Raw genomic sequence first — 16,120 nt, 5'->3', positions numbered from 1 at the left:
CTTGAATGCCGTTTTCCATTCATCACCAATAGCCATGCGGATTTGATGGTAACCACTACGCAAATCTACTTTAGAGAAAATCGTGGCACCACTAAGTTCATCAAGCATGTCATCTAAACGCGGAATGGGATGGCGGTAACGGACGGTAATGGCATTGATGGGGCGACAATCCATACACATCCGTTGCGTCTCATCCGGTTTAGGCACAAGAATCATGGGAACCGCACAAGGGCTAAGGCTTTCGCGGACGTACCCTTTGGCGAGGAGATCTTGTATTTGGCGTTGTATCCCCTTTGTTTCTTCGGGGTTGGTGCGGTAGGCGGCCCGTTTTTGGAGCGGAGCGCCGGGTATGAGGTCGATGCGGTGTTCGATGCCTCGAAGTGGTGGTAGTCCATGAGGGATCTCGTCGGGGAAGACGTCTTGAAACTCCTTCAAAAGAGACAACAAAGATGAAGGAATGTTGGTTAAGTCGTTAGTCGCCGATGATGGTCCCTTGCATATGAGCACATAGTGCAATATGGTGGATGGGTTCTCTTGAAGCTCTCTCCACTCACTCTTGGTGGCTAGAAGGACACTCTTGGACTCACTCATATATGGCTTGTGGCGCTCACTCTCTTTGTGGTGGGTCGCTCCTTCTCCTCTCATCTCACTATGGTGGGTGCGGAGTTGTGCCCTCGCTAAAGCCTTCGCATTATCCGTGATGATTTGGCTAGGAGTCATCGGGCGCAACTCGAACTTCTTGTCGTTGACCTTGAAGGTGTATGTGTTGGAGAGTCCATCATGTATAGCCTTCTTGTCATATTGCCAAGGGCGGCCAAGCAACATGTGGCACACCGTCATGGGTACCACGTCACACTCGATAGTGTCCTCATAAGGTCCAATCTTGAAAGTGACGGTGACGGTATGTTGTATCTTGACGTTGCCCTTGTCACTCAACCATTGGATATGGTAAGGGTGAGGATGCTTGCGGAGAGTGAGGTTGAGCTTCTCACACAACTCGGTGCTTGCAAGGTTATGGCAACTTCCACCGTCTATGATGACCTTGATCGACTTGCCACCAATTCCGGCACGGGTTTGGAAGATGTTGCACCGTTGTTCTTCCATAGCATGAGGTTGCGTTGTGAGCACCCTTGTGACCACAAGTGAGGGACTTGGGTCATGCTCACATAAGAGAGGATCTTCTCCACTTTCTTGCTCATAAGCTTCTTCACTTTCCACGGCGGCTTGCACAAGGGCTTCATATTCATCCTCATCAAGCGTCTCGATGTCACCATTCTCCATAGTGATCATAACCTTGGTGTTCTTGCACTCAAATGATTTGTGACCTTGGGTGCCACACTTGAAGCAAGTGACACTAGAGGGTCCCGTGGATGCCTTAGAGGAGGCGGTGGAGGAGACCGTTTGCTTCATGCGACTTTGGATAGTCGGTTTCTTGGATGTTGTAGAGGACACGTCGGCCTTGGCACTTGTAGCATGAGGAGTTGATGTAGTAGGAGGAGTCGATGTAGCGAGCTTGGAGGAGAAATAGGTCTTGGCCTTGGAGTACTTGATGTCCTCAATCACTTGGCGCTCGGCCTTCGATGCTTGGTGGACCAACTCAACCATGTTGGAGTATGGTTGGAACTCGACGATCCTCTTGATGGGGTAAGTGAGGCCATTGAAGAAGCGAGCAATGGTTTGTTCCTCGGACTCTTGGATGTTGGCTCGCATCATAGTGAGCTCCATCTCCTTGTAGAACTCCTCAACGGTCTTGGTGCCTTGCTTCAACTTTTGGAGCTTATTGAAGAGGTCGGTCATGTAGTGCGTGGGGACAAAGCGAGCATGCATCTCTTTCTTCATCTCTTCCCAAGTGTCAATAGGCGGTTCACCCTTTTCTTCCCGAAGAGTGAGGACTTGCTCCCACCAAGTGTTGGCGTAATCCTCAAACTCAAGCGATGCCATAGCCACTTTCTTGGCACCGGAGTAGTTGTGGATGCGGAATATCTTGTCAACCTTGAGTGCCCATGAGAGATATGCCTCGGCATCTTCTTCTCCCTTGAACTTCGGCATGGTGAACTTGAGTCTTCCAAACATGTTTTCTTCATCCTCCAAGTTTCTTCTACGAGGAGGGGTGCCTTCATCTCTTGCGGCTAGAGGAGGAATAGGAGGTCTTCTACGGCCAACCATAGCATTGGGTTGGCGTTGGAGATGAACGCTTGCTTCACTTGGTTCACGGTGAGGGTGTGGTTGAAGATCTTATCACAGTTGAGGACGATGCTCAAGGTTGGGTCTCTCATCTTGATCATGGTGTGGCTCTCCTCGGCCACGTTGGTCATGGCGAGGGTGGCGACGGAGATCTCGCCGAGGTTGATCTTGAGGACCTTGGTCTTGGGGTTGGTCGTCACGCCCATGGTGGGCATGGCGATCCGCTTGGTGACGATCTTGTTGTAGGACTTGGTCTTGTGGATGCCGCTCATGTGGACGAGCATGGCGATGTATTTCTCCACGCCTAGAGTTGGAGCGAGAGTCTTCATGACGAGCATGTGGGCGATGAGGTCGATGATGGTCTTCATGCCTTGAGGAAGAGCTTGAGGACGAAAGGCCACCATGAGAGTAATAATCTTGTGGCGAGCTTGATGAAGAGGAAGTAGAGCGGTGTCGGCGATGGCGACCCAAGTTGGTGATGGCGCGCTCGAGGCTATCCATGCGCCGCTCCATGTTTGCATCATTAGCCGACATTTGGCCATTCAAGTTGTCTGTAGCTTCACGAATAAGAGCCAAGTCTTGGTTCACGGCGGAGAAGTTGTGAGCCACCTCATTGTATTGCTCATCGATGCGCGTCTCGAAGAGGGCTAGTTGCTCCTTGAACTCTTGTCGATGCGTCCATAGGTTGTGTTGAGTCACCAACCTCTCGGTGTTGCGGAGGACTTCATCATCCCTAGTGGTATCTCCGTTCCTATCCATGATGGAAAGACAAGAACTATGTTGTGTATGTTAGTGGAAGGAGACTTCCTCGCACTCTTACCAAGGTAAGATAGTATTGAGGCAATCCACCAAGCCGAAAGCAAGATCAAGTGTATCGGGACACACGCAAAACCACACGCAAAAGCTAGCAAATATGGTGTTAGGCGAGTGTTGTGGAAAGCCAAATGACAAATCCAAGATCGAGTATGTTGTTAAAAGTGGGTAAGGTCCAAAAATCCAAATGTCAATGTGAAGATCACTATAAACACGGAAAAAGTTGTGGAACACACACACGAGATAAGCGGGGTTAGTGCAACCAAAAGTGAGCGGAAAAGTGTATGTATAAGTGCTCGGTGTCACACTAACACAAGGAGAGCCAAAGCTTCGGTTGCAAAGGAAGAGACAACAAGATTCACACGCGGCCTCTCTTCTCGTATCTCTCTTTGCTTAAAAGCTTTTTCTCTTTTGTATATGGTGGCACTTGCACTCGTTTGTATCTTTGGTGGCACGTGGACACTTTTGTATGTATGGGCATATGGATGTATGGATGTATGGTGCTACTCGCACTCTTTTTGTGTTTTTGGGGCTTTTTTCACGCACTATGTTAGCGTTAGCCTCGCTTTTGCTATCTTGCCACACGAGTGTTTGCTTGGATGCCTTACTCAACGCGACACACACACCTCACAATGCGGGGCCACGTGCAATGTCTCGCAACACTAGACAAGTAATGCTCGATGGGATAGATCGCAAAAGGAAGAGGGGTTACAAGGTGAAAGCTGCAAGTTATACCTGCGATGGTGGTGGTGGTGGTGGTGGTGGAGATCGCCGGAAGTCGAGCTCGAAGGAGGGCGCGAAGATGCGCCCGGTCTGGGGCCCGGTTGGACCGGATCCTGGACCGGCCTGTCCGGTTGCCGCCCGGTCGACCGGGTTCTGGGCTGGCTCGGCCGGTCGTGGGTCCGGTTGACCGGGTGCGCGACCGGGTTTCACGATTTGGAGCTTTCTCTCTCCTGTTCTTCCCCAAACCAAAACCAAAAGAGCAAATCGACGGGAAAACGATGGAATTGGAGGCTGAAAGTTGGGGAAATAGTAGATCAAGCACAACAACACCAGATCCACGGACCAAAACCACTCAAAACGCAACCAAATCACAGATCGGTCAAGAGGCAATTTGGGGCTATTTTTGGGGATTTTTTGGAAAATTTTCTAGGAACGAAATCGGGTGGGTGGAGGGTCAAATCCACGGTAACCAAGAGCTGCTGATACCATATGATGAGGTCTAAGACCCCGTGTGTGGTCCGATCTCGCGGATTGACTTCGAGACCAAGGGGAGAGATGGGGGAACGCGAGGAACACGAAGAACACGACGAACACGAGGAACTCCGAGACTCACGCACGCACACCAACCCGATACACCCGATGCTTACCTCCGTGGCTCGATGGACCACGCCAATAGAATCTCCGAGGAAGAGGCACGTGGCAGAATTCCCGGAGAGAGATTGGGGTTGGAGAGGAAGAGCTTGGTGAGGGAGAGAGAGTAACTTGTACTAGAATCTCACTCAACAAGATCAAAGTCAACAACCAAGGTGCCTTGATTACAGAGGGATGATACCCAAGGGAGACTAAGCTCAAAGGTAGGTTTGAGTTCAAAACAAGTCTAAAGAGTAAAGGAGGGGTCCCAGCTACTTATATAGGCACACATGGCCAGCAAGGGCGAACAGGTACGCGAATGGATAAGTTAAGGCAGTTTGGTGGGGCATTCCGTCGAGATCCGGTTTGGGTCCGGTCTGGCCGGGCTGTGACCGGGCTGTCCGGTCATGGGTCCGGTCTGACCGGGCTGTGACCGGGCTGTCCGGTCATGGAGTCCGATCGGCCGACGGCGCACACCGGAAGCTGCGAAGTTTCCGGTCACAGGTCCCGATCGTCGTCCGCACGAGGGAGCTCGGTTGCGCCCGGTTGACCGGGCCTGTGACCGGGGCGTCCGGTTGTGGGTCCGGTCTGACCGGGTCCTGGACCGGCCAGCGTCCGTCTCTTCCTTGGAGTGCTTCGAGCGACGTCGGCTTCGGCTTCATGATCATCTCCATGTCCCGCTGCTTCTCTCCCTCCCTTGACCTTGGCGTCTCCTCCTCTCCGGGATCTTGATGCGCCTTGTACCTAATGACACATAGCACGTCGGCATGAGGTAGCAATCCATCCAAAGGGGTACCAAGATCAAGGGTGGTGAGGAGCGAGTTCACCTCATCATGTAGAGCTTTGACTCGGGCTCATGTCATCGGTCCACTTGGGGGACTTGTTGGTCTTGGTGTAGCGACGTCGGTGAGCGGGGCTACATCAAGCTCTCCTTGAGCCTGCGAAAGCCGAAAGCCGCCAAGCAGAAGAGAACGCTGAGGAAAAGCAGTGCGCCCATCGGGCCGCCGATTTCTGTCGTCATCTTCGCCGCCTTCAAGAGGTGATGCACGACGCCGTTGTGTTCAACCATCTCTGGGAGCTGCGGCGAGCTGCGAGCAGAGCTGATGCACTGGAAGTGTAGAACAATTGTGATGTTCTGAATGATGCGTGCAACAAAAGGCAAATGCAATCCTCATTTTATCTCCAGCCTATTTCCTCAAATGGAACAATGATTAAACGTAGAATTAACAGCATTAGAGGGCTTCTTACAAACAAATGGCAAACAATTCCACTCTCACCATGGGTGGATCCAGCCTATTGACGATGCCGATTTGCTCCCACTTAGCAAGTAATTTTTCTTCAATACCCATATTCTTGCCCCCTCTCATTTCTGATTCTAGCTCTGTCCACTGGCGACGCCTCTGTTCAACCACGTCTCTGATGGCCTCTTAGGCCATGGAGGTATGTTAGGTCTTGGTTTTCCATTGGCGGGAGGGTGTCCAGTTGCTTGTTTTAGCAAGCTTTTTCGTTGCCAGGAGGGTGGCACATGGAGCTTTGTGTCCACGGATCTTCTAGGATCTCATCGATTTTCGTCTTCGTCGGTGTGGTTGTAGGTCATACTCTTCAAATCTACGGTTCTCATCTTTTGGTGATGGTTGCTTGTCTAGTGCGCTGCTCCTTCGGAGCTTAGCACGATAACTTTTCTTTTGTTTACTACAACAAGTTCTGCTACGACAAGTTTTGCCCTGCTCTATCAAGGAGGGGTGAGGACGGCAGCGTGCCCGGTGGTCTGACTGATCTATTTGTAGTTTTTATTTCTTTTAACGTTCTTTGTACCGCTAATAATGATTATTAATTGGATTTGTTAGGTCTCGGTCAACTGAGAATTCCTTAAATCTTAGTCATCCACAAAAATGCACTTGAGTTGCACTTTTCTGCCAGAAAAGTGCAACTGACCCGATTTGCACATTTTTTTAAACTGCAGTTGCACTTTTCTGAGTTGACTGAGATTTAAGAAAATCTCAGTCGACTGAGACATAGACACACCCATTATTAATAGATTAGTGAATCTTCTTCACATAAAAAGAGAGATAATGAAAATAAAAGATGATCGCATACCTTTAGCTAAGAGATGATCTTCTAGAAAGTAAAAAATGGCAGCTTTCTCCATATATGTCTTTCCTTGATAATATAATTATATATTATGAATTTTGGTTTATAATTGCTAGCCAGAGATGACAATAAAAAATAAATCATACTACTAATATCTATTGCCTTTCTCCTTCTCTTTCATTGTACAGTCCCTTATCATCTGCTGCTCCCACGCGATACCGACCGGGAAAATGATCTGCTCGGCCTCCCTAATGTGGCCGGCAACACCTTATTACGCCTGTCCGGCCCGGCAATGGACCGGTGACAGTGAGACGAAGGAGGGATAAACAAAGATGGAGCCGGTGGCTCTGTTTCGTCTCGTTTGGTCAGAATAGTCATGGCGAGTGAGCTCTGGACGTCCTCGTTTCAAGGCGGTGTTGCGCGTCAGCTACCAGAGTACTCCAGTTCCGAATTCCGATCATGTCCGGTCGTTGTACTTGTATGATTTAGCATGCGAATTGCAGCCAAGTTAGTATGAAAATACGGGACTGACCTGGCATGGCGAATTATTGGTCTCCTTCTGCGTGTACACACATTAATCGTTTATAATACATAGCACGCGCCATCCGAAATTTCGAATTTCATCAGACCGTGCAGGTATATGGAAGCTAGCTAGTTTCAATTTTTTGTTGGGTATGCTTCTTAGAAGAGATCAACTGATCAAGACATGTGTTAGTAGTACTCTACTAATTTACTTGAGATAAGACGCTGCTTACGTAAGAACGTAGGACCGACGTAGGGGATTGTAATAAGCAGAGTCGGCCGTCGATCGACCACGACCCAGCACCTACTCGTGCGCGCCTCGCGAGTTCGAACTGCTCGGAAAATCTCTGGCTCAAACGAGTGGCCTTCATAAATCATAATCCGTATTTTCAGTGGTGCTACTAGACTGTATGTGCTTAGGTAACGACATAACGTGCTTTTGTAATCAGTCGAAGTCCTGCTAATATTTAAGCAAGACTCCGCACCTAGTCGCGAGCCTTGCGAGTATGAACTGTTCCCGCGTCAACAAGTGGACTTCCACCCCTTGTTCGCTCAACTGTATTCAATCGTAGCGTTTTGACATGTAATCACTCAACACATCCAGTTGATCCTACTACTACTAGTACTTACCACCTGGGGCGACTTTTCTGCAGGACGATGTGAAATCACTACACGAATGTACACTATATTTGGCGCGGAAATTTGCACGAGATTCACATTCATGAAGCAGTTAACCCGTGTTAATAAGGGTCGACGGCGAAACTTAAAAAAAAATACATAATGGCATGGATCAGATTGGATCGGAATTTTGATCGTGACATATCTTTTACATATTCTCTTCTCGGTTCGCAACGGAGCGGGTAATAACCGGTTGCGCATTCGAATGTTGATATGGCAGACTGTAATTTCGAATTAAACATGTAGAAAATCTTTTTGGGGAATTTAACTTTAAGTTCTGCATTTGCCAATCAGCTAAGGAAGCATATATATGATCTAGGACAAAACCCAAGGATTGACGAGATGGTATAAAAGTAAATTTAGTAGTTATGTCAGCAGCCTACGAGCAGGTAAAATCTAGAGCTCAACGTGCTCGCTTAATAAAGTCAGAAACTCAATGACTACTAACTATCATATTGGTATTTGACTCAAAAGGAATATCTGGTTCATAACATTTTGATAGTTCTAATTAATTTATGAATAATCTATATATCCATGTGATTTGCATCTTAAATGTTATCTAGGGCGCCACTTCAAAATAGAATATTCTTATCCATCATATTTTTAAGAATCATATGTAAATGATTTGAGATGGATCTGCTGCCGGATTCGGTGCGGAAATTATCCCATGTGTTGACAAATTACAACCCTAACTCTATTTCTGCAAAGGTCCAACCCAATTACAAATAGAAATGGTGGGCTAAAGTTCCCTTGAACAAAGCCCGATACTCCGAATGAAGAACGCCATTAGGGAAGCTCATCCGGCCCATATGGCCTCAGCCCGCGCGTATCGCAGGTGGACTGTGAAGAAAGTCGAGAGGTGGACCGGTTCCACCACGACGCACCCAGAAAACCCAACCCAGCCTGCTCCCTCTCCTCTCCTCTCCGGCCTCGCCCACGCACCGCCTTCGCTCGCCGCTCGCTGCTCGCGAGAGATCGATCGCGCGATCGCCGCCTCCGCCGCCGCCGCATCGGAGCTCGCACGCACGCACGAGAGCGAGCGACGCCTTGCCCACTCCGCTCGGTCCGTTCGTCCCGCCATTCACCCCCCGCGCGCCCCGTTCGGATTCCGTCCACATTGATCTAATCTCGTTGCGGTTTTAGGCTTCCATCAGGAGGTAGGAGGCCGCGATGGCGGCGCCGCCGGCTAGGGCTCGGGCCGACTACGACTACCTCATCAAGCTCCTCCTCATCGGCGACAGCGGTGAGTCCCTGCGCCCCTCGATCCGCGCGAGATCTGGTGTGCCGCTTGATTTGTCGCTACGGTTGGGATCTGGCGCCCTAGATCAGTCAGTTTGCGGAGATGGCTGTGTGAAATTTGAACCCGTTGATAGAATCTAACCTCTTGTCTTGTTTTGTGGTCTGTACGAAGAGAAGTTCGTTCATGCTTGCAATGCACAAGCGGTAGTATTCATCTAATTGCTAAACTGACGCATAAATCGAAGTGGGGATACAGTTAGTTACGTTGATCGTCACATGGAGTCAGGAACAAGCTCCTGTTCCTGTCTGCCTGCCTCACAGTTACCAAAATCGCAATGCAGAGTTTGGCACGTGTTTCGAGTTGATGTGCCGGCTGGGATCTGGCGCCTTAGACCAGTTTGCATCTAACCTCTTTTGTTTTATTGGATTATTATTGTGTGTTCTGCAAGAGAAGCTTGTTCCTGCTTGCAATACGTAGGCTATATTATGTAACTGCAGAACTGATGCAGAAATTGAAGTGAGGATATAGTTGGTTACATTGATCGTCACATGGAGTCAGGAACGAGCTCTTGTTCATGTGCCTGTCTGCCCTGCTGTTAACAAAATCCCAATGCCGAGTTTGGTGTGTGTTTGTTGTGTTGATGTGCCGGTTGGAACTGACACCCTAGACCAGTTTGCGGATATGTCTGTGAAATTTCAACGTGCTGTGTAATATAGCCTGTTGTGTTTTATTGGATTAGTGTGCGCTCTGCAAGAGGAGTAGCTTGTTCCTGCTGGTAAATACACAAGCAGTAGTAGTTATCTAATTGCTTAACTGATGCAGAAATTGATGTGACGATGTAGACACAAAGTCAGGAACAAGCCCTTGTTCTTGAAACTTCCTCTTCTGGTGTTAACAAAATCCCAGGGTTGGTTTAAATTATATAAGTAGGAAAACAAATTTCAATTTCCTCCCCCCTAAATACAGCTATTGAACAACTGGGTCAGAGTTACTAAACCCTAGCTTTGTCCCTGTTTCTTAGCCTTACTGTATTTTATGTTGTGGTGATCTATGCTCTTTTTTAATTTTCTTTTGTTACAGAACTGGTAACTGATACTTAGATTTAAATATTGTCATATCTACTGCTTTGCATGTTGTTCCATAAGCACTCATTTATGAACTTATCAACTTACATGCAGGTGTTGGGAAAAGTTGTCTGCTCTTACGGTTCTCAGATGGCTCCTTCACCACTAGCTTCATCACCACTATTGGGTATGTACTGTAGAAACCAAAGAATATATGTTTCTGAAATTATTATTCTGCATGGGAATGCTTATACAAAACCATGCTCGTTGGATTCTTGAAATAGTATCGACTTCAAGATAAGGACTGTGGAGTTGGATGGCAAGCGGATTAAGTTGCAGATCTGGGATACTGCTGGCCAAGAACGTTTCCGAACTATAACTACCGGTATGATTGCATACTATGAGCAAAGCAAGAGTGTTTCTAGACTAATCTTGATCGTATGGATGAAGTTTCTCAAATGTGCAATTCTTCTTTGCAGCCTACTACAGAGGAGCAATGGGCATTTTACTTGTATATGATGTCACCGACGAGTCGTCATTCAATAGTATGGACCTCTGTGCTTCAGTTGATCTTTTCAATATCATGCTTGTTCTGATTATTTCCATTGTCACTGTCTTGCAGACATAAGAAATTGGATCAAGAACATTGAACAACATGCCTCAGATAATGTAAACAAAATTTTGATAGGGAACAAAGCAGATATGGATGAAAGCAAAAGGGTATATGCTCTTCCATTCTGACTTATTTCTATGCAAGGTTGTTCTGTAGCTGTTTCGACTTGACTTGATGTTGCATTGAGTCTATTTTCATGTCCAATGCAGTAAACATATCTTCACTGAATAATAGTCAGGCTGTGGAGATGACACTCTTATGCATTTAGACTTTAGAGTATCATTTAACAATTCATATATCATGCCAGAATGCAAACAAAAGAGAAAACATGTTCAGCATTATAGACTTAGAATTCACAATGTTATCCCAATCTATATTTTGGATGAACTTGTATCTCTCTTAACTGCTCAATTACCTTCCTTCATGCAGGCTGTTCCTACTTCAAAGGGTCAAGCCCTTGCTGATGAATATGGGATCCAGTTTTTTGAAACGGTTAGTGAGAATTCACAACTTCTGCTATTGCATTTCTTCTTTGTATCATAATTGTGAATTTTTCTCTGATGACTTCGATGACATCTTTCTACGCATACGTTAGCATCTGTTTTAGTGCATAGTTGATATTTATTTTTGTATATTTGTTCCTGCAGAGTGCGAAGACAAACCTGAATGTTGAACAGGTTTTCTTTTCTATAGCGAGGGATATCAAACAGAGACTCTCAGAGGCTGATTCAAAGCCTGAGGTATGTCAACCCTTTTCGTAGGTTTCTCATCTTTGTACATTATATTGCACGGCGCCTTACAGTTTTCTCTTGGTTTCAGGGGGGAGGGACTATCAAGATCAACGAGGGTGGAGCTGATGCAGAGGCGGCACAGAAGTCGGCGTGCTGCGGATCTTGAACTGTTGTCGCCACGAGGATAAGATAGTGGTGACCGGGTGCCTGTAATTTTTATGGCATTTAATTCTTTTTCGGCCTCTTTCTTCATGCATTATTATCTTAAGTTATTATTGCTGCTGTTAGGATTCGGACAAGTGTGTGTTTAAGTCAGAACAATTCCTTGCTGTATCGGTGGAGACTAACTCTGATGTTGATAAGTGATCACGATTAGCGCGTATACTGTGTGGGTAGCTGGGTTGGTGTTGTGGACTTTGGAGGTTACCACTTGGACATATAAAGTTGAATTGGCTGCCTATTTCACTTTATCTCGTATGCTCTTTATACTAGCCGGGCTGCTGGTTGCTTAGCAGGTAGATGGAACGAACTGATGTTCTACGGCATAATATCTACTCAGTGATGATATTTATTGACATATGCTATGACTTTCAACACAAGAATGATTCCTGTGCATTATATAAGGTAGGCAGAAGTCAGCTGAACATGCTCTCAATAATGGCAAATAACCCTCTGGACCGACAGGCTGCTCTAACTGAAGAAAGTATACTACATTAGGTGGGGGCAACAGCGAGCTTAAGCACACGCGTCTGCATTGGTACTATACAGCAATGTTTGATGTGTGCTTGTTTTTTTCGTGACAGTTTTTTTAACCATTGCTGAGGCAAAAGCCCCACAGTTAGATTTTATCCATAGCTTACCCAAGTACATACACCATACATACAGAATGAACCTCTAAGCTTACCTACTTACCTATACAAATGATTAGTGTAGGCTAGCCATGCATCTATACTTGCTTTAATCCTATGACCAAGAAGAGCAATGACATGAATAAAATTACATTTCGACTTCGCAAAAGTGGGACATTCACGCTGAAATATTTTCCAATTCCCTTTCTTCCATTTATTCCAACAGGATAAAATCATCACTTCCATAAAGAAGGGTTTGCCGAAGTCTCTCCGAGCTGCTGCCATAGCTGACTGAATATCAGTGCCTAGAGACCAATCAATTTGTAAATAATTCCACACTCAATGGCTGAAGTTACAGGAAAAGAAGAGATGCAATCTGTCTTCATATGTTCTGGTTGGGCAAAGAACGCGCCTCGGACACTTTCCAATTTTCCTGACCAACAAATCTCAGTATTTAGTCGATCATTGAGCAAAAAAGCCAAGCTGGTCTAGAAACTAAACTCAGTCACTCACTCACTCAGGAAGTAGATCTTGTTGTATATTTCCAAATAAAAAAAAACCCACATCAATCAATCAGCAGTACTCCAGCGGTATTTTACAACAGAACAAAGAAGAAATCCCCGATCCCTAGGTTAAAGAGTATAAGGACGCTATACTTCAGGAAGAAACAAGCATGTTCATGCCCACAGGTCCAGAGCTTGCGACGTTCCATCGGAGGGTGTAGCGTTCAGGTCAAAGCCCAGCAGCATCAGCCCCCTCGTCTCGCCGGTCTCCCGCTCGGCGATCACCGGCACACGAGCGGTGTCATCCTCCTCGTCGGCGCCCGCGGTTCGGTGGCGCCTCATGTGCCCGCCCAGCGCCTGCCCGAGCGCGAACTCGACGCCGCACACCGCGCACCCGTGCCTCCTCGGTGGCGGCGGGGGCCGCGCGGGCGTGCTCTGGTCGCCGCCCCGCGGCCGCTTGTGGCTGGCGCGGTGGCCGCCGAGCGCCTGGAACGACGAGAACTGGCGGTTGCACGTCTTGCACTCGAACGCGCGCGGCCGCTGGTGATGGTGCATGGGCTCGCCACCCGCCGCGGCGTTCTGGGCGGCGAGCAACAGCATCACCTCCTGGGCGATAACGGCGCCATCCACCTCCGGCTCGTCGCCAAAGCTCAGCTGCAGTCTCTTCATGGCCGATCGTCTCCGTGCGCCAAGAGAGAAAATGCGCAGCTAACCCGAGGCGAGCTCCTTCTTCTTCGTGTTGTGCTACTGTGCTATCAGGCAAGAGGAGACGACGACGAGGTATTTATAGGATCCATCCATCTATGGTAGTGCAATTAAGTAAGCTAGTTGGAGAATGATGCTAGTGATCATAGTGTACTGCGAGTAGCATTTCTATATGCTGAGAATAAGTCTCTTTGCGCAAGTCTCGCAATCATTCTACTCGTTCCTTTGGACTTTGGTGGTTTGTGATGGGTAGATTAATTGGGTGATGCGACTTTGTATGTAGCAGTTGACATGCTACTACCTCTCGTTGAGATAGATAGATAGAGCAGCTGTGAGGAGTTGACTTCGACAACTTTGGGGGTGGATGGATGAGTTTGGAGTTCACCCGGAGTGAAATCTGCTGACCGCAACACTCATGCGCGAACTGAGAGCGACTAGTGTTTAGTACGTATAATCTACTAAGTAGGAGTAACTAGCCGCAAATATTCTTATTGGAATTGGCTGAACTAATCATATCCATAGCAGTCAAGGATCAAGAGGAGCACGTTCCTTAGATTAGACTTTAAATTTGATCGACCCTGTCCTTCGCAAGTTGATGTGTCTGACTCTGACACAAATTACGTACCTCCTAAGTTATTTGATGGACGTTATTTCCTCCTTGAAATTTTCCATTCACTCTGGTTAACCATTTCCGTAGATTGCTCTAGCCACTAGCTAGTCAACATGTTCTAATCAAGCAATTAAAACAAGAGCAATTCAGTGTTATCTGTCATGTCTGCCGTCCTTTATATTGTTTTGTGGTCTGAACTTATTCTTGCCCGACCCTTGACTTGTAAATTTCCAAATTAGAAATCTCTTCTGACTTTGGATGGATAGAATAGTTAATTGACAGGTACGGCCGGAAATCCAGAGATCAACTGAGGCAACTGCAACCACTAGCTCTCACCGTACTTGCTCGAATAGAGAACATATGCAGAAGAATATATATGCTTCAGTGGAGAATGAGCACTCTAATTATTAATCCGGTCCGGCGTAATCGGTGACCTGCACAAACTCTAGTCTTACTTGGAGTGCAGTGCAGCAACTTTGGGCAGATCAACTTTAATAAGCAACTGGGGAAGTGCGGCCGGTGTTCTGTCTACACCCTACATACAATGCATCTGATGATCTCAACTAACTTCGTCGTTGCAAATTTTCTTCATCATTTTGGTCAGAACAGGGAGATCAGGTTGACTTATTAGGTTCGTGTTAAGTTTTTTTTTTTTTTTTTTTTTTTTTTGAGGGGAAGGTTCGTCTTAAGTTGAGCCACCGGTGTAGGACGAGTTGTCCCAGACCTTGGCGGCTTGGCGCCACGACCTGGCCCAGTGCTCCAAAAGCTTCGTCGGCCTCTTTCGCTCTCACACTCGGGCAGTTCAACTCGCTCGCGTTTCGGACTCCGCTGAGACGGGATTGAATACCACTCGGGCAAGGAGCCAAGGACGGGCCAAGGCAGATTTAAGCCTGATCATGGGTTCGGTTTGACAAGCCAAAGCGATCGATCGAAATCCCTCACCATTAACCAACAACGGCAACGTAAACCTGGTTCAGTTCACCGGCGTCGTCGTCCGCTCGGCTTCCTCCGGGTCTACAATCTAGACCGCCTACATCAGAACTACGGAGTAGGTGAGAGTGTCAGACCATGCTACTATGACTATGCGTCTTGATTCGATCAGATATTCAGATGTCGTCCTTTGGGGGTTTTTGTGCCCTTGCTTGTCTCACATATTGTTATAAAGGAATTTAGGTGTAGAAGTGACTTAGCAGATTTATCTTAATTTCCTTTTGTGCATTCTGCTGTTGTTGAATCGGAATTCACGTCTCTAGTCTTTGTTTGCTAGGTTCATAGCAACCCATGTGCCTTTCTCAAACGTGGGAGCCTGATGTTTTTTTTTACCGAACAATTCTTCAGGTGTTTCAAGTACAACCGGATTTAGGATGCCTCGAGTTGGAGACCCAGAAGCATCTTCCTTCTTGAGAATGTTCGCAGAGTTCGGATACCTCTCACTCATCACAGCTGGATGCTTGTTTGACAATAACCTATATCGATATGGAATGGGCTATATGCCCACCTTCTTATATTGGAGCAAAATTCTCAGTACTTTCGGAGAGTCTTTCGCGGCATATAACCTTTTATGGTTGGTTCTTGACAAAATAGACTCACCCATGGCGCGGCCTTTTACTAGGTGGTGGAGAACATGAGGTGATGTAAATGTAATCATTCTCAAAACCGCATCCACATTGTATAGGAGTAGAGAATACACACTCTTACGCATGCACTTCATATAACTACTCTTTTCAGCAATGTAAATGTTTTGGCTGCTATTAGTACTCTTGCAAGAATACAATTTGGTATGTAATGCTAGCATGGTTATAGGAAGTGCATGCTTTAAGTTGTCAGTTTGTCTTATGTCAATAAAGTGCGGTTCTCTAAAATGGTTTAAAAAAATGGTACATTCATTTTGATTACTTCTCTGGAAGGAAATGAAGCATTACTATTTTCTTAGGGTTTAGAGGCATTGGTCACGCATGAGATGGTTTCTTGACCTACATCGTGTCTTTGCACTTTTCGCCGCGATCTTGATATATGATCGTCCTTTGTGCATTTAGCGACAGCGGAGATGAATACAAACGAAGGGGTGGAATGAGGGGTGGGGGGATGAGAGGCAAATAGAGAAAGCGCCCAAAGGACTCACCGAACAACTAGCAAAACTATGCCTTATGGCCAGAGAACGGTGG

At 46.9% G+C, this 16,120-nt stretch overlaps 2 protein-coding genes across 3 annotated transcripts; one reads left to right on the top strand and one right to left on the bottom strand.

Annotated features, from left to right (window-relative positions):
• The first annotated feature begins 8,531 nt into the window (after nt 1-8,531).
• Nucleotides 8,532-11,759, top strand: LOC127292141 (ras-related protein RABE1c). 2 transcript variants are annotated; one of them, XM_051321492.2, is made up of 9 exons: nt 8,532-8,704; nt 8,796-8,884; nt 10,060-10,132; nt 10,230-10,330; nt 10,425-10,490; nt 10,568-10,665; nt 10,988-11,050; nt 11,206-11,298; nt 11,378-11,759. In XM_051321492.2, exons 2-9 carry the CDS (start codon nt 8,812-8,814, stop codon nt 11,453-11,455), a joined length of 645 nt encoding a protein of 214 aa, XP_051177452.1. In that variant the 5' UTR covers nt 8,532-8,704; nt 8,796-8,811; the 3' UTR covers nt 11,456-11,759. The 2 variants fall into 2 exon arrangements, with proteins under 2 accessions (XP_051177452.1, XP_051177451.1); XM_051321491.2 differs by having other exon boundaries at nt 8,533-8,704; nt 8,785-8,884.
• A 937-nt stretch (nt 11,760-12,696) lies between these two features.
• On the bottom strand, nt 12,697-13,341 carry LOC127348302 (uncharacterized). The gene has a single exon (XM_051374372.2). The coding sequence runs from the start codon at nt 13,307-13,309 to the stop codon at nt 12,815-12,817; it is 495 nt and encodes a 164-aa protein (XP_051230332.1). The 5' UTR covers nt 13,310-13,341; the 3' UTR covers nt 12,697-12,814.
• Nucleotides 13,342-16,120: the final 2,779 nt, after the last annotated feature.

Source organism: Lolium perenne, chromosome 4 (assembly GCF_019359855.2).
Source record: "Lolium perenne isolate Kyuss_39 chromosome 4, Kyuss_2.0, whole genome shotgun sequence".
Classification (NCBI taxonomy): domain Eukaryota; kingdom Viridiplantae; phylum Streptophyta; class Magnoliopsida; order Poales; family Poaceae; genus Lolium; species Lolium perenne.
This window is presented reverse-complemented; position numbering and strand designations above follow the sequence as displayed.